We start from the raw sequence: 19,203 nt of genomic DNA, 5'->3' as shown, positions 1-19,203 counted from the left end.
ACAGGGGTCCTGTGTCTTCACATATGAGAATCACCATTGGGAATATCACATTGTACTTACTTCAATAAAGGATACTGTTCTTTGTATATCGCTTCTGCAGTTTATTCTTTTGTTGTTTGTTCTGTTAAATGTGCATCATTTGTGTCTTATCTGCCTTTGATGTGGCAACAAGAGTCTTGATCAGACTCTTACCATCTGCAGTGTTTTTCCTTCATGTGCCCAGCTGCTTAAGCATCTTACTGTTGCTGCAACAGATTCATCCACCGTTGCTGGCATGAAGGAGCATTGCCAACATTTAATAGACACTTATTTTCCTGTTCCTCCAATAAACAGTTTAAGTTCTCTTCTACACCCATATCTAAAAGACAATCCAATTAATTTTCCAGATGTAAAACATAGGCAGCTGAATCTTTAGGAAGGTTGTACTAAAACCAGATCAAAATGGAAGGCTCTATTTGTGATTTATAAACAGTTGTTTAAGATATTGTCCCTTTAATACTTTAATAAAAAGATTTACCGTATTTTTCGCTCCTTAAGACATATTTTTATTTCCCCCAAAAAAGTGGATGGAAATAAGGGTGAGTCTTATGGAACGAATACCACAACCCCCCCAATACCTGTTTTTAATCGTGGTGCTTTCCTTGTTGGACGGCTGCGGCAGAGAGTGGCGAACAAGGCAGCAGAGAGTTAGGAGGTGTGCCGAGGTGATGGAGGTCAGCGATGTTCTGCTTGCCAGGGTGAAAGCAGTGCATTGTGAAGAGCTCGGAGGGTGTGGGTCAACAGAGGAGGCGGCTTATGAGGATGCCCAGTATACCAGCGAGGGCGCAGTCTTTGTGTTGCCGCTACCAGCCTCTCCCTCTGCTCAAGGTTGTAGTGGAGATCAGCGAAGAAGAGCAGCCTGCGGCTGATGGAGCCAGAGACGAGTGTAATGGAGGCCAACAGCCAGTGCAACTCATAGCCGGTGAATCAGCCTTGTTGGAGGCAACTGACTGTTGGGCCCTGAGATGGTGGTTATTTTGGCGCGGAACCCTCTCACACCACCGGGAGTCCTGGGCCTGCTGTGCCATTCAGGCAGTGGTGCGGGACCAGGCAGGCATGCGAAAAGCTCACGCCTGCTTTGTTCGCCTCTCTGCCTCTTGCTGCTGCGACTATCCAGCCGTGATTAAAACAGGGGTGCCCTGCTGTGATTAAAACTAGGTACAGGCCAACATGAATAATTCATGGACCCATTCTACTCTTTTCCCTCTATCTCCCAAACCAAAAGAGTAGAATGGGTCCATGCATTATTCATGTTGGCCTTCAACAGTCTTTACTCTGTGTTGGAGCAAGAATGAGTGATTAAATGTTAGTTTTCTTTGCCTTTGCATTAGCTTTGTAAATTGCTTATTATTTTAATTGCAAGAATTGGAATATTTTTCAGGATTAAACTGTTAACTTACTCTAAAGTATAAATGGGATGGGGACAGGTGGAATTAGCATTGAAATCAGACAAATTTTTGTTCATTTGTTTTGAAGGTGAAAGGGAAGGAGTGCTGAATGATTTTAAAATATTGATCCTGTTAACAGGGGCACCTGATATTTTTTTTGGGTGGGGGGATGGGGATTTGTAAAGTGACGTGATCTAATGGGGTACTTAAGTGCAAAATGTTGTCATTCTCACCATGAAAAGGAGGGATTGCTGCATTGAATTGGTTGTGGGTGTTTTTAAAATATATTTTTTTAAGGATTTAACATTTTTTGTGTTGCTTAATGTTTTTCATTTTTGAATTCTTTGTATTCTGAAAATACTGTTAATTAAAAATGGTTGCCCCATACTGTTAAAAATAACAACCCCCCCCCCAGGTACCGGGGGGGGGTGATAATGGGATGGGGGCCCAACCCGGCCCTTGTGCCTAGGGCTCCACCCACAGTAGGGGCCTAAGGCTACTGGGCCGATTCCGGTTGGCCCAGGTGCCTCAGGCCCCACCTGTGGGCGGGGTTTGAGCCGCCTGGGCCAATCAGGCCCTAAAGCCCGCCATTCCAGGGATGGCTGGCCTGCCAGACAGACGGGCTTGGGACCCGTTTGGCCAACTTGTACAGGTAGGGGGATTGGGGGTGGGGGGGTCGAGGTCAGCGGGGGGGGGGGGCGATCGTGGGAGGGGGTGTGTCGAGGGCAGGAGGGCCTGGGATCCCTCCTGCCTGTATCTTAGTGGGGGTGGGGTGTAGGGGGGTTGCCTGGGCAGAAGGGCTTGGACTCCCTCTTGCCCCGATCTTGTTGGGGGGAGGGGGAGCACGGTTCGCCAGGGCAAGAGGTCTAGGGCTCCCTTTTGCCCCGATTTTGACAGACACCGGTTACAGAATCCAGCTTTTAGGCGAAGGATTGGCTCTTCCTTTGCCTAAAAGCTGTTGTGTTGGGTGCTTGGGACTTAGGTTTTTTTTTTGTTGATTATATGTTGTTAGTGTAGACATAGTGGTGGTCTGGGCGTTTAAACAGCTGAATGTAGAGGCAGGCCATTATCAAAAAAATCTCCTTTTGGATGTTTTTTTGATAATGGACATTTTCCCTGCTTCTACTTTCAACGTTTAGGGCCTTAGGCCAAAAGGTGACTTTTAGATGGGTTTTTTTTTATTATGCCCCTCCACGTGAATTGATTTTTTTACTCTTTCAAAAAGTACAAGGACCAGGGGACACTTAATGAAATTTCATGGAAATAGATTTAAATCAAAGAGGGGGGGAAATAGTTTTTTGCTCAAAGAATAGTTGAGCTCTGAAACTTGTTGCTGGAGGATGTGGTAGCAGCGGTTGTTTTAAATGAGTTCCTGTATGAAAAGTCCATAGTTTGCTATTGAGACAGACATGGGAAAAGCCACTGCTTGCCCTTGGATTATCATGGAATGCTATTACTATTTAGATTTCTGTTTTGATCTGGATTGGCCACTGTTGAAAACAGAATACTAGATTAGATGGACCATTGGTCTGACCCAGTATGGCTGTTCTTATGTTCTTCACAAAAAATAAGGGTTTCAGCAGAATAATGACTCTTTTTATCAAATACTGTTAAGGGGGAGTAGAACCACAGAGTGAGCATTAGGAAATGGCAAGGGGACAAATTTTTCCTCGTCCCCACGGAACTCATTTTTCCATCCTGGCAAGTTCTTTTCCTGTCCCTGCCCCATTCCTGCAAGCTCTGTCTTCATTTGCACAAGCCTCAAGCACTTTAAAATCGTAAGTGTTTGAGGCTTGTGCAGTTAAAGCAGAGCTTACAGCAATGGGACAGGGACAGCAACAAAACTTGTGGGGATGGGATGGTGAAATTGAATTCCTGCAGGGATGGGGAAAAATTTGTCTGTGTCATTCTCTAGTGAGCGTATAACAAACAATGCAGAAATTGTAACTGGGTAGAGAAAAAATCCTCAGAGTAAAGTGGCAGTCATAAACACAAATAGTGAAGTGCTACCATAAATTCAGTCATTGACGTATAAAAATTCCAACCCATACACCATATATACCTTTGCGCATAGATAAAACACAACTTGGTTAAAGGTGCACAAGAAGTCACTTTTCTGATGTCCTGTAAAGCTGAGCAAATTTTCTTCTTACAGTGATACAACTTCCAAATGCTGCCCAAGGATCAGTTCTAAAACCCAACATGTTATCCTTAGACAAGCAGGCAACATATTCTCACATATGGGCAACGTCATCCTTGGAGCCTGGTACGGACAGTGGTAGAAGTATATTGCCAATTTGTTCATTTATTATCATACTTTATTTTAAAAAAGAAAAAATTAAATTACTTAAATTAATATACTTTCGATATCAAGGGGCCCTCAACTTTCAATCATTTGCCCTTGCCATCAGCGTCGTCAACTCCACCACAGTCTCATCCTTTCCGGCTGACCCTAACTCTGGGGCTAGATACACAAATAAAGTAAAAGAACTTGAAGGAGAAAAACAATAATACAAACTACCGCAATGTTTTATTCCTCTATTTTAGAAATATTAGTCCTGGAGTTGGATTTACAGCCACTTGGACTTTTCTATAGTGCTGATCCCTGTCGGTACTGGTAGACATTGACATCGAAAAGTGTCAGTGGCATATTTGCATCAAGTCTATTTAATGCATGCCTTTCATCGACACCATCATAGTAGACATTGACATTGAAAAGCATTAGTGGCATATAATAATAATTTATTTTATTATATACCACCCAACCGGAAGTTCTGGGTGGTTCACAGCAAGAGAACTGAGACATATCAGCGAAGACACAAAATACAGTAGAATTCAGTAGAATACAATACAGCGGTTCACTGCAAGAGCATTGAGTATATTTGATGCATGTCTCTTGTCAACGCCATTGTTCTTTGATGGAGGCTGTTCTTTCTGAAGCGCATCACCTATTGAGGCAACCACACTTCAACACCTGCTGCACCTTCTGTACCAGCTAGTGGTATATGGCACCGGTCTATTATTTACAACCTCCTTTACTATAGTATTCCCTGGGTTCTTCTCCTTTATTCTCTTCTTGAGGATGGGTTCTTAAGAACATAAGAAGTTGCCTCCGCTGAGTCAGACCATAGGTCCATCCTGCCCAGCGGTCCGCTCCCGCGGCAGCCCATCAGGCCCATCGCCTGAGTAGTGGTCTATACCTATCTATACCCTTCAATCCCTTTTTCTTCTAGGAATCTATCCAAACCTTCTTTGAAACCATTTAATGTTTTGTTGTCTACAACAGCCTCTGGAAGCGCGTTCCATGTATCCACCACCCTCTGAGTGAAAAATAACTTCCTAGCGTTTGTTCTAAACCTGTCCCCTTTCAATTTCTCCGAGTGCCCCCTTGTACTTGTGGTGCCCCTTAATTTGAAAAATCTGTCCCTGTCTACTTTTTCTATGCCCTTCAGGATCTTGAAGGTTTCTATCATGTCTCCTCTAAGTCTCCGCTTTTCTAGTGAGAAAAGTCCCAACTGCTTCAATCTGTCGGTATATGGCAGATTTTCCATTCCCTTTATCAGTTTAGTTGCTCTTCTCTGTACTCCCTCAAGTACTGCCATGTCCTTCTTGAGGTACGGCGACCAGTACTGGACACAGTACTCCAGATGCGGCTGCACCATTGCACGATACAGCGGCATGATGACTTCCTTCGTCCTGGTCGTAATACCCTTCTTCTGCTTAGTCTGTATTTATTTCATTCCCTTACCTCCGCCTACTCGTATCAGACAGTATACCTGATTTTTCTTGCTAGGCAACAAGCGTTTGTTTCCTTGTCTTTTTCCATCCCTTTACTACAGCTAGGGAATCTCGCATGTGAGAGAGAATATGCCACCTTCTTGTCTAAAGATAAAGCACAGACTTACCATAACGGGTGTTATCAGGGACAGCAGGCAGATAATCTCACAACCCACTTATCTCCCCTAATTGGCTTTTTCACTTGGGCATAGAACTAACGGCCTTGCGAGTCAGCGTTGGGCGGAAAGACATTTGCGCATGCACGGTGTAGACAGTCATGAACTTTCTAAAATATATTAAGTGCAATACACTTTTACCACTGTCTGTACCAGGCTCTGTGGATGACATCACCCACATGTGAGAATATCTGCTTGCTCCCCCTGGATAACACCTGTTATGGTAAGTAACTGTGTTAAATCTTGTTTCACCGGTCAAGCTTGCTGCTTTCAGGGGAAAATTTGCCCACCCCATGCACTAATCTTCCTATAATGGCGCCAGATTATAAAGAGAACACTGCGGGAACAGCTAAGCACCTCCTACCGAAAATGCTCCAATCAGAAATGTCCTGGTTTATCTTTAATTCTCGTTGCAGACCATATATACCAAAGATAAACCAGATCATTTGTGGTGTTGAGCTTGTATCCACTGCAATATTATGGTTGAGGGTGAATATGTTTTGACTCCGGGCCGTCAATCCATGATGATAAGGAGCAGGACTAACTGCCTTACTAGGTGGGTAGTTTATATGCTTACTTGTCCCTGTCAGTTGATATACATAGGACACACATTGTACCCTTTGAAGACTAGATTATCAGAACACAAATTTTTTTGTACAATCCCACTTTATTCCAGGACCAGTGTGTTGTTTACCTTCTCGTGCTAGGGATCTGTAGGAAGCCTCAAACTCCTCCCTCTCACATCTTACCACTGAGCATGCTCAGGCTAGGCTAGGCTAGGCTGTAGGAGCTTATCTTTCCTGCTTGTCTTATTTTCTGGTTTTATCAGTAATTTTGGTACTTTTCGGTCACGTTTTCACCCTAGTGCTGTGGAGGTTCCCTGCAGGGATTTCCTTGTGGCAGGAGATCACAGACCTTTGGAAAACGTCTGCTTCTGAGAGGTTCCCTGCTTGGCAGTAAGCCCCCTGGACAGCCTGCACATCTGATCTGGGCTCCAGGACCTTTCCCTCAGGAGCTAGCTAACCCCAGGTTTATCCGCTAGTGGATGTAGTGCAGGCTGAGCAATTCCATGGAGGTGTGACCGGGATTGGAGCTAGACTGTGTTCCTCCACCAGGCGTCTGCGTGGTGTGTCCAGGGGTGGCAGAGGTCTCTGGCCATGGTGGTCAGGCTGGTAGGGTAGTCAAAAGAATTGAAATCCAGATTTCCTTAGCAACAGCAACAGATGAATCCAGAGACCAATGGGATAGCACACATCTACCAGCAGGCGGAGATAGAGAAACTGATTAACAGGTGGTCCTATTGGCTGGCACTCCTCCTGTATCTCCAGTATTCTCTATCTCCCAGCAGGAAATGGTCGCTATTCAACTAGCTCCTGAATTCTGGCTGTGACTGGAAAATTATTTTCTCCTGTTGAGTTTTCTCTTCAGTGAGACTGCCATTCTGTTTCTCCTGTTGAGGTTTCTCTTCAGTGAGCTGGCAATGCTATTTCTCCTGTTGAGATTTTCTCTTCAGTGAGACAGGGGTGTCCGGCTAAACGGTGCCGGCTTTAGGGGTTACACCTGGGCCCCCCCAGGTCCCTGCCTCACCCTCCCTCCATTGCTAGAGGGTCTGACTGGGTCTCAATTTTTTCTTCTTTCCCTTCTCTGTTAAAAAAAAAAAAAAAAAAGAGACCACAGTTGCTACATTCTGCCCTATTATTGCTGCGCTACTAGCTCTAACTGGCTTCAACTGGCCCTAACAACAAGCTTGTGAGTATGTCTGGCTTTTACGGTTGTTTGAACTTCAGTTTCTGTTTGGGAGTCTTAGTACTGTGGGTTCGGTCATCGTACATTTAAGGAATGGATATTTTATTGAGGCTAAGTTAGAAATCCGATTGAGAGAGCCGGGACTTTTCCGCCCTTTGCATGCACACGCTTGGTTTCCTTGTTGGTTACAGTGCGGCAGTAGCGGTGTGATTTCATGCTCGCACTTGTTCTCCTTGTTGGGTTTCAGTCCAGGGGTGGCAAAGGTCTCTGGCTGGTAGGGTAGTCAGAAGAATTGAAATCCAGATTTCCAGTTCACTGAGCAAAGCATCTCCCTGTAAGCTGTGTTCAACTCTGCCTGCAGTTTCTCTCATCACAGTAAGTGTAAATCAGACATATCAAACTCTGATCAGATTTGGCCTGTGGGGTATTAAATTTGGCACGTTATCTGGGCTGAGATTTGGCCCGCCATTCCTTCCCGTGGCAGAGAGAACACGTGAATGGCTGGGGTTGGTACTGTTCCTCATTGGCCCTCATGTTTGTCTCTCACCGCTGCAACAGACACCCGATTGGTGGGAGTGAGCGTACTCCATTTTCCTCCCTCCAGCGTCCTGGACTGACAATGTGGTATGTCAGGTGGGAGGAGGTGGTGACGGTAGCTACCGCACTTTCCACTGCAGGCTGCTTTATTTTGTTTACATCACAGATGGTAGTGAGCAAAATGGTCACTAAGAAGAACCTTAGGTTCCCCCTTTTTACTAAACTTCACTAGCAGTTTTTAGCACCAGGAGACGTGCGCTCTTTTGATTCAGTTTCTGAATATCAAGTCTCCAAATTGTGTGAAAAGTTGAGACAGTGTAAATCAGGGGCGCCTAATAGGTCATAGAAACATAGAAGATGACAGCAGAAAAGGGCCACAGCACATCTAGTCTGCCCACACTAATGGCCCACCCCATAACTACCTCCATGAAGAGATCCCACATGCCAATCCCATCTTTTCTTAAAATCTGGCATGCTGCTGGCCTCAATTACCTGTTGTGGAAGATTATTCCAGCGGTCAACCACCCTTTCGGTGAAGAAATATTTTCTGGTGTCGCCATGAAATTTCCCACCCCTGATTTTCAATGGATGCCCTCTTTTTGCCATGGGTCCTTTAAGGAAAAAGAGATCCTCTTCCACCTCGATACGGCCTGTGACATATTTGAACGTCTCGATCATGTCTCCCCTCTCTCTGCGTTCCTCGAGTGAGTACAGCTGCAACTTACCCAGTCGTTCCTCATACGGGAGATCCTTGAGTCCTGAGACCATCCTGGTGGCCATTCGCTGAACCGACTCAACTCTCCGCACATCTTTTTGATAATGCGGCCTCCAGAATTGTACACAGTATTCCAGATGGGGTCTCACAATGGATCTGTACAATGGCATTATGACCTCGGGCTTACGGCTGCCGAAACTTCTACGGATACTGCCCATGATTTGTCTAGCCCTGGATGAAGCTTTCTCCACTTGATTGGCAGTCTTCATGTCTTCGCTAATAATCACCCCCAAGTCACGTTCTGCTACAGTCCTTACTAGGATCTCACCATTTAGGGTGTAAGTCCTGCATGGATTTTTGCCGCCAAGGTGCATGACCTTGCATTTTTTGGCATTGAAACTTAGTTGCCAAGTCTTTGACCAATGCTCCAGCAGGAGTAGGTCCTGCATCATACTGTCGGACATTGAGCTTTTGTCGGGCACTGTGCTTTCATCTGTTGTGCGGTTGCCTACTATGTTGCATAGTTTGACATCATCGGCGAATAATGTAATTTTACCTCGAAGCCCCTCAGCCAAGTGTCTTACGAAGATGTTAAATAGGATCGGGCCCAAGACCGAGCACTGCGGCACTCCGCTGATCACCTCCGTCGTATCGGAGAGGGTACCGTTTACCACTACCCTCTGAAGTCTACCTCTAAGCCAGTCTCTAACCCATGTGGTTAATGTTTCACCCAGTCCCATCGAACCCATCTTGCTCAATAACCTGCGGTGTGGGACGCTATCAAAATTAAAAAAAAAAAGAAAATTTCCCCCACCCCCCAAAAAAAAAATTTTCTTGCAGTATTCTCATGAAATTGCTATATCCTGGAGGGCCATTCTGTGGTAGATTGCTTGCTTGCTTATTGCAGCTGCAGTGATGTTTGGGGTATGGGTACATTGTACAAAAAGGGACCACCTTCTACTTGGGCAGAGACATACTAGATTGATACAGCTTATACTGGCAATATCACTGGTAGAATTCAGTTTTCCCTACCTCTGCCTGCTCATAGAAAGGGAGAACACCCATCAGTGCATAACAATAGGGAAAGAGAAGGGTCAGGTAGGGCATAATTTCCTCTTAATGCATTGGGGAAACAGCTTTTCTAGTAGTCATGATAGCAAGTTTTTGATCCAATATCCACTGGAGGCCTCATTCTATTGTTTTATTTTGGTTTCTTTCTTTTATGTAAGACAATTAAAAATATTTTTCCACATCATTGAATAAAAAATAGAAATAAGAGAATGGTTGTTAAATAGTTGTAATATTTATCGTGAGTATAGTAGAGGCAGATGGAAAGGGTTCAGTGAAGAAATAGAGATGACAAATTTTGAGTCGACATTTTATAATTTTGAATTCTAAAGTTTGTTGTCCTGAGAAACATTGCTTTATTTAAAAACTGTTTGAAATGAACACTGACGATGTTAGTAAATCCAGATTATCACTTTGGCTAGAATTTAAATTTTAGAGTAATATGTTTTCATATATAACTCAGTGGCTATTCTTCAGTGGTCAGTTGCTACAACTTATTATTAGAAGCACATTGAATGTGACCACAAGTGCATTGTTGTAATTTATGGTCATTATCCCAGGACAAGCAGACAGCATATTCTCACAAGTAGGTGACGTCATCCACGGAGCCCCGATGCAGACATCTGCAAAAGCGCTGATACACTTTAGAACTTAAGAAAGTTTGTGACTGACGTTACCGTGCAAGTGCCTTCCCATCCGATGTAGGCGCGGGTCTCCTCAGTTTCTTCAGTGGTCAGTTGCTACAATTTATCATTAGAAGCACATTGAATGTGACCACAGGTGCATTGCTGTAATTTATGGTTATTTTGGTCTGTTCATCAGAATTTAAAACTATTTCAAATATTCAGATTGTACTATTTTGTCTTCACATATGTCAAGAAAACAAACTGGAATACATAGCCATTTTGTATTTTGTTTCCAATCCAGATGGGAATGACAGGTAATACCAATCCTTTTGGACAGCCCTTCAGTCAAACTGGAGGGCAGCAGATCAGAGCCACAGGAGTGAGTCCACAATTAACAAATAAAGTTGGAATGGCCAACAGCTTGCCTCCCTTTCCTGCTGACATCAAGAGTACTTCAGTTACCACTGTGCCAAATATGGTAAGCCACCTAAAACTTACTTTCAGTGCAATAGGAATGGTATGCTGAACCTTAGAAAGATGTCAATCACAGCTTTCAAAACTTCCTCCTCCCCTTCAGTTTTCCTTTTTGCAGGTGAGCATGAAAGGTGTCTTCTGATCTTCTTGGCTTCTTTCTTTCTTTTTTTTTTTTTTTTGGGGGGGGGGGTCGTTTTGAGGTTTTTCGCTATAGTTGCAGTTTGTTTGTTTTTTCATGAAATTGAAGATCCCTTTTGATAAGGGTCTATTTTGTCTGCTTGGAGAGGAGCAGATTTTAAATCTTCATCTGGCAGGTGTATCCTTCAAGGATCAGTTTCAGCCAGCCTGCTGAACATTAGTGGAGTGTTTCAGCAACAAGTGTCGAGTCCAGTCCAATAACAGAACCAATAAAGAACTCTCTTGTTGAATGACATCCTGGTTGGTGACATCTTTTCCTCACAATTCTTGTTTTTGGATTTTGCTGAAATCATAGAGGAGCTTGTTGGATTCCTCCCTTGAGATTATTAAAGATTAGTGGAGCCCAGATCAGTTCCAGCCTTCCCCTAAACACCTCTCTATCTTACCTTCAGCTCCATCCCCCATCTGTGCCCTTTCTTCTAGCCCCAACATCTGCTTTGCCTTGCATTCCCTCCCTCTCTTCCTTGGGACTGATGGTTCTAGCTCCCTCCCTGCTGCTGGCACATACCTTGTAGAAGAGTGAGACAATCTGTATACTGGCCTGCACAATGATGCTTGTGGCCTTCTCATTGTTGGGCTCCTCCTTATGATGTAACTTCCTGTCTTTACGAAAAGAGGAAGCTGCGCCCTAAGGAGGCATATGGGTAGGAGGGAATTTTGTATCTGAGGCCAAAGTGAAACTTTTGATCTCAGTGCTAAGCAACATGTTTAGTGTAAAATCACAGCTCCTCACTCTTAACATTATTTCTGGATAGTGATGGCAGCAAAATGGAGTAGGAATACTTTGCAGCATTACTGACACAGAAACTTGTGAAGATCAATGGTGCAAAGTACACTCATTCTGGAGGAAAACTATTAGGGAGAATATTCTCTTAGTAGGGCAAAGATCCTTAACAGAAAGCAAATGGAATAATAGAGTGGCTCAGGAAAAAAGTGATTGTTCTTGATTGGCCCACTCAAAATTTCAGACCTAAATCCAGTTAAAGAAAAACCCAACAACAAACCAAACCAACTAACCAATCGACCCCCCCCCCCACCAAAAAAACCCCCAAATACCTGCTCTGGCAAGAATGGGAAAAAAACTTTACTATCCCACTCTTTAAAATTTTCCTAAATGAATCATAGCTTAATTGGAACAAAAGGGGTTTTCATCAGGTTTCAAGTCAGGGTATATGAAAACTTAAACCTTTTTGTTTCATATTTTTAATTTTTCTGAATATTCTTTCAGTTCTTTCATGTTGAAAGTATAATCTGTTGTGTAAACCAGTGAAACAGATTTCTATATTTTGAATTGTATTTTGTAAGCAGCATAATATGAAAAATATATAAGGGTTTGATGACTTATGAAGACCTTGCACAGACAGTAGTCTTACAATTCTTAGCATTTACAGTTCATCTGTAATGGAATTGCACTTATACAGAATTTCTACCAAAGGTGATTTCTGATAGTGGCATCTGATGTAGGCATTGCAGCAGGATGTGGGGCAATGTGCAGAGAGACTTATTGAGGGCCTCATTTGCAAAAATAAATCATTCAGTGGTAGGGCTGTCCCTGTTCTCTGCATTTCACCTCAGCTAATCCATATTGTACCAAATTTAACCCAAAGCTCTTTCCTCACAATGGGTAAAGCAAGCATTTCACACTGTGGGTTACAAGCAACTCTTACTTGCTCTCTAAAAGACCTCAGCTCTTTGCCAATCCACCTGGTTGTCTTTTGATACTGTCATTATCCCAGGACAAGCAGACAGCATATTCTCACATGTGGGTGACATCCCCGACAGAGCCCCGGTACGGACACTTTAAAAGTGCATCGCCACTTTAAGACTTCAGAAAGTTTGCAATAGCCCGCACAGCACATGTGCGAATACCTTCCCGTCCGACATAGGCGTGTGGTCCAGCAGTTCTTAGTTTTCGGTGGAGCTAAGAAATTGCGTTTTTCAACAGCTGAATCTTTTTCCTTCCCTTCCCGCTCTTGTCTCTAATTTCTTTTTCTGTATTCTTATACTTCATTTTTTTTTTCTTTGTATAGAAAAAAAAAGTTAATAATTTTTTTGCCATCAATCTCAGCCATTGAGTTTGATTTGACTGAGGCGATGTTCCGTCCATGTCATGCCCGCTGATGGGATTTAAAAAGTGCGGTCGGTGTTCTCGCACAATATTGCTAACGGACCCTCATAGCTGGTGCCTGCAGTGTTTGGGTCCCGAACACCTTGTTCAAACTTGTAGTGCTGATCTTCCTTATAAAAAAGAACCATCAAGAACTGTGTTCTCCAACAAAAGAAACTCTTCAATGTCAACATGGAAGGAGATGCATCGAAAGTGATGACACCGCTAGAGGCACCGTAAATATCACAGTCATATATATGGCATTGATAATTCATACATCAACCATACTTAAATCAATGTCCACCATCGTTTTTGAAAACCTCTTATAGATGTCTTTTTAAGGCTTCAGACATGCCATTTGGTCACCGCATAATTCGTGGTTAACCAGTAACTCTTAATGGCTATGGCTTCTTCACTAGCCCTCTCAATAATTTCTTTGTTTTTAAACCATTTTGTGATTTTTAATGCTTAATTTTATATTCTTTTAAAGTGCTTAAAGTGCTTAATCTTAATAATCATAAATAGTACTTAAAAACTTATCTTAAGTATTCTGATTGTACTTTTTACTTGTCTTATCTCATTGGGAAAGGGACCTGTCATATCGACATGTTTCGCCGTTAGGCTGCTTCAAGAACATTCCCCCCTTACAAGTTTAACTGCACCATCCCGATCCGCACACGTTTGCATAGATAATATCAGAGGCACCAGCATCGACACCTGCACCGCTAGAGGCACCAGCATCGACACCAATGTCGCAGGCTTGGAACTCGCTCCCAAATCATCTTAGAGAGGAACCCATACTAGGAAAATTTAAGAGTTCCTTGAAAACCTTTCTCTTTTAAGGTCGCGTTTGAAACTTAAATTTACCTACCTCAGCATAGCTAAACAACTGATCAGTTAATCATTTAATTTCCTCTTATTGTCTTAAAGATTTTTCTAGTCGTATCCCCTTCCCTTCGTTTTCTCCTTAATTGTTAATTTTTTTTTATACCATTGCAGTTCTTCCCCTTTATTCCTTTTGTTCCTGTAAGTTGTTGTCCATTGTTTGTTTTGTATGTATTTCTCTATATTTTATACCCCATTTTTTATTATATACAGCGCTTAGAAAGTTTTATAAGTGTTTTTATCAAATTTTAAATAAACTGTAAACTGTAAAAAAAACCCCAAAAAAACCCAAAACTGTGTTTGGGTCCTGAATACTGTGCTCAAACTTGTAAGCGTTGCTCTTCCTTACAAAAAAGAACCATCAAGAACTGTATTCTCCAACAAGAGAAGCTCTTTAGTGTCAGCTTGAAGGGAGATGCATTGGCGATACCGTCTTCATCTAAGTCACCTGCATCAAAGGCTTCAACACCGCTAGAGGCACCAGCATCGACATCGCAGCACATCGCGCCCTCGGGTAAGCCGGCTAAGAAGCCATCACCTTCCCCCATCAGGGATGCTGGTCACAAAGGTATCAAGCCAATTAATGCTGACCAAACGCAAGCCCCTGCAGCGACCAGCTCCTTTATTGAAGGGTGCTTCGTCATCGGAGTCATCCTTTCCAGATCGTGTCGTAACACCTGTGGTACCAGCAACAAAGCCCCATGTACTGGTGCTTACTTTGAAGCAGAAGCTCGATGCTTTGCTTCGTGAGGAGCTCGGAGACCAGTTTCACTTGCTTCTCCCGATGCTGACTCCTCTGGTACTGGTCCAGCCTGAGCCTAACATTGCCAGGATTCATGGCAACGTCTCCCCCGGTGTGTCACAGGGACTGGACACGTCGATCCAGTCCTGCCATTCCGGCACCAAAGCATCGATCTTCTAAGCATCACTCTCCATTTGCTCGATGTCATTCATCCTTTTCCAGGCACTCTGACAGGAGCCCCGTCAAGTCTGGAAAGGTGTTTTGGAAGAGAAAACATTCTGAAACCTGGACACCGGAACGGCACTGATCGAAGCACTGTTCTCCATCTCTGCTGCAGGACTCTAACTTGCAAGAAGACTCCGATCCTGATCTGTCTCCGTCTACTACCGATGCTGATGACTCTCCTGCATCAAACTCTCCCAGATGTTTGCCAGCTAGAGTTACTTCTCCCACCGAAAAGCTGTCTTTCACTAAATTTATAAGACAAATGATCTTTCGGTACAATTGGAGGCTAACTCTTAAGTATAGTAAGGAGTATCTCAAAACTCTAGATTATGATCATTCTCCAAAGGAAATGTTGAAGCTTCCCTTGCATGGGATCTTAAGAGAAACTTTCTACAAGAATCTCAAATCACCTCTCTCGGTACCGGTGGCTCCTAGGAAACTGGAGTCTCTACAAAATAATTTCTCTCCCAGGATTTGAGTTTACTTTGAAAAAGTCTGCTTCCTCAAATATTTATGCATCAGTCCCTCCTGGTAGGGAGGGCTGCACCATGGACACATTTGGTTGAAGGCTCTACCAGAATTTCATGTTGGCTAATAGAGCTGCCAACTATAATTTATATTTTTCATGCTACTTGAAGCACCTTATGAAGCATTTCCCTGAATATCATAAATACATTCCTGCCCATAAGTTGAAGGGTTTCCAACAACTTGTCAGCACTGTCCTACAACTGAGGAAGTATATGGTGCGTTCTGCCTATGACATCTTTGAACTCACGTCCAGAGCCTCTTCCATGTCTGTAGCCATGAGGAGGCTAGCATGGTTTAGAGTTTCCTTAATGGACGTAAACCATCAGGACAGACTAATGTACCATGCTTGGGAGACAAGCTTTTTGGGGATTCGGCAGAGACTGCAACCCAGAAGCAAGACTCGATGGGACACCTTAGTTAAACCCAAGAAAACCCCCCACATCATTGAGACCTTTCAAGCCTGCTTCATCTTACCAGAGGCGTTTTTCAGCCAAAGCCTCTGCTCCAGCACAACCTCAGCAAAAGAAGCAAAAACAGCAATGTCCTGCCAAGGCCCAGCCTGCTGCTCCTGCTAAATCCACTCAGTCTTTTGACGTGTTATTGGAGAGCATAACTTCAATAATTCAACCTCTTCCTCAGCCAATCGGAGGCCACATTCAACTTTATATTCATTGTTGAGAGCTCATCACCTCCGATCTTTGGGTGCTGCAAATCATTTGAGAGGGCTACTCTCTACATTTCACTGCCTTTCCTCCAGATCATCCTCCAAGAGTCTGCTTTGAACCCTTGCCAGTCCTCTCTTAGATCTCAGAGCCCTCAACAAGTTTGTGGTCAGAGAAAAATTTTGAATGCTATCTCTAGCCACTCTGTATCCCCTCTTGGCTCACAATGATTGGCTATGCTCTCTGGATCATATCCCAATTCACCAGGCTTCCTGAAAATATCTCAGATTTCAAGTGACACATCACCACTATCAGTCAGTACAAGATACTACCATTTGGCCTGGCATCTTCTCCCAGAGTCTTCACGAAATGTCTGGTTGTGGTAGCAGCGGCCTTGAGATCTCAGGGTCTTCAGATTTTTCCCTATCTGGACGATTGGCTCATCAAAGACCCTTCATGTCAAGATGTTGTTCTAGTGTCCAGTGTACCATCTCGTTTCTCCAGAACTTGGGATTCAAGATCAACTTCCCTAAGTCACAACTTCCGTCTCAAAACCTTCAGTTTATAGGAGCACTTCTCGACACTACTCAGATGAGAGCATTCCTTCCCCAAAATCGTCAGGATGATCTGATTTAACTTTGTCATCAAGTGGACCAGCTCCAATCCATATCAGCCAGGCGAATGATGGTTCTTCTGGGCCATATGGCATCTACGGTCCATGTGAGTCACCTGGCGAGGCTCCATCTAGGAACACCTAAATGGGCTCTATCCTCCCAGTGGTCCCAAGCAACAGATCCTCTTTCACAGCACATTTCTGTGACATCGTCTCTTCGACAGTCGCTGCAGTGGTGAATGATTTCATCCACTTTCTCCAGAGATCTGCTTTTTCACATGCCTCTTCATCAAAAGGTTTTGACCACAGATGTGTCCATTTATGCCTGCGGGGCACATCTGGATGGTCTTCAGACTTGAGGTCATTGGTCCACCAGAGAGCAGAACTTTCACATCAATCTTCTGAGCTCAGAGCGATTTATTATGCTCTCAAAGCTTTCTAGTATCTGATAGTCAATCAAGTCCTCTTACTTTGCATGGACAATCAAGTAGCGATGTACTATATAAGCAAGCAAGGAGGCACAGGATCTTTCCTTCTATGCCAGGAAGCTCAAAAGATTTGGCTTTGGGCGACTGCTTGGAACATCTACTTTAGAGCAGTTTACATTCAGGGGTAACAGAATTGCTTAGCAGACAGGCTCAGCAGAATTCTTCAGCCTCACAAATGGACATTCAATTTTGCAGTTCTCCATCCCATATTTGCTCAGTGGGGTACTCCTCAAGTGGACTTGTTTGCATCTCCCCACAACAGCAAGTTGCCAAAGTTCAGCTCCAGACTTTATTCACCTCACTGCCTGGAGGCGGATGCATTTCTGCTGGATTGGACACGTAAGTTTCTCTATGCGTTTCCACCTACTCATCTCATTTTAAAGACTCTGATCAAAGTCAAGCAGGAGACAGCCACCATGATTATAATAGCTCCTCGGTGGCCCAGGCATCCTTGGTTCTCCTTTCTACTTCTACGCAGAGTCAAGGTGCACTTCTACATCTTGACCTTCAGTCGCTGCACATGACAGTTTGGTATCTCTTGGGCTGAATGCAGCTGAACTCTGTAAGGTTTTAGAGGGGTAATGCTGCAACAGACAAGCCCCCAATGATATAAGGTGAAGGCCTTACAATCTGCCAGGTCCCGGGTTCAATACCCTCATAGAAGGTTCAGTAGGAAATGAAATCAATGACAACCAAGAGTGATTGCATAAAAGAATATATTGTCAGAAATAGGCTTAATATTACAGAAAGGCAATGTTTAGAAAGATACATCAAGCATATGCTGAGTTACAAATGTACAGAAAAGAATAGAAATAAGCTTTACAAATACAGAGTGGTTAGAGACTGTGAGAGAGAGAAAGGACAGTTTACCTGCATTAATGTGTGTCTGGGTAAGTGAGAGGCTGTATCTGTGAGAAGACAGGGGGATGAGTTAGAGTACAGAGAAAAGAGAGAGAGGGGGGATGATCCAGGCTTCAGGGAGAAAGGAAACTAGGGTCTAGAGCAGGGGTCTGCAACCTTTAAGACATAAAGAGCCACTTGGACCCGTTTTCGAAAAGAAAAAAAAACTTGGAGCCGCAAAACCATTATAAAACAAATCTAACACTGCATATATTGTTTCTTATCTTAATGCTATATACAGGATCACTAAATTGAAAATAAAATCATTTTTCCTACCTTTGCTATTTGGTGATTTCATGAGTCTCTGGTTGCACTTTCTTCTTCTGACTGTGCATCCAATCTTTCTTCCTTTCTTTCAGCCTCCTGTATGTTTCCTCTCCTCCAGACCTCATTCTCTCCCCCAACTTTTTCTTTCTGTCTCCCTGTTCCCCCTTCTTTCTGTCTCCGTGCCGTCCCCCAAGCCACTCGGTTTGCTGCCACCGCAATCGGGGAACAGCCCCCAAGCCACCGCCGTCCCAAGCTTTCCCTGCAGAAGTGTTGCGCTGACCAGCATTCCGCTCCCTGACGTCAATTCTGACGTAGGAGAGGAAGTTCCGGGCCAACAAGGCATTTCTCCTCATTCCATCCAGCCTGAGCCCCATCTCTCCTTGATCCAGCATTTCCCTTCTGTGTCTGTCAGAATTACCATTCCACCTATTTTCCAGCATCACCCTTCTTTGTGTCCATCTCACCTATATCCCTATCTCACCACTTTTTCAGAATCTTCATTTGTCTCTGTCCTTATCTTTACGCCATGTTCACCATTTGCCCTTTCAATGTCTTTATCTCCCCCCACACACTTTTTCAGCATTACTTCTATGTCTCTATTTCACCTCCTCTTCATGTCCCCTCTGTATCTCTATCCTTATTCAGTAGGTCCTGCTTACCCTTTCTTTTCTTTGTGTCACTATCTCCATTTTCAGCTTTCCCCCCTTTTCCTTTGTTAATGCACCCTGTAGCTAGAATCTTTCCACCCTCCCTCCACTCCGGCCCAGCCCAGTATGAAATATTTCCTTTTTTTCCCCTCCCCTCTCTCTTTCTCTCTCTCTTCTCCTCCCTCACCCACGAGTCCTGCATCTGGCCCTCTCCCTTCTACCTGCACCTGGCAACACCCCCCTGCTCCGCGGCTCTCTTCAGCAACTTGTCAGCAGCGGTGATTAAGACAAGCTGCCGACATCGAGGCCTTCCCTCTTCGAGTCCCGCCTTTGTGGAAAAAGGAAGTTGAAACAAGCGGGACTCGCAGAGGGTAGGCCCCGACGTCAGAAGCTTG

The 19,203-nt window shown here is 43.9% G+C and overlaps 1 protein-coding gene across 8 annotated transcripts in view; it reads left to right on the top strand.

Annotated features, from left to right (window-relative positions):
• The window catches only part of CREBBP (CREB binding protein), a 676,455-nt gene that overhangs the window by 79,689 nt on the left and 577,563 nt on the right, over nt 1–19,203 (top strand). For all 8 annotated transcript variants that reach the window (XM_033962544.1, XM_033962542.1, XM_033962548.1 and 5 more), the window contains exon 3: nt 10,374–10,550. In XM_033962544.1, coding sequence (XP_033818435.1) covers nt 10,374–10,550 — 177 coding nt within the window. The remainder of the gene's footprint in view (nt 1–10,373; nt 10,551–19,203) is intronic.

The sequence above is a fragment of the Geotrypetes seraphini genome, chromosome 11, assembly GCF_902459505.1.
Source record: "Geotrypetes seraphini chromosome 11, aGeoSer1.1, whole genome shotgun sequence".
NCBI lineage: Eukaryota > Metazoa > Chordata > Amphibia > Gymnophiona > Dermophiidae > Geotrypetes > Geotrypetes seraphini.
The sequence above is the reverse complement of the archived record's forward strand: the minus strand, read 5'-3'. Positions and strand labels throughout refer to the sequence as shown.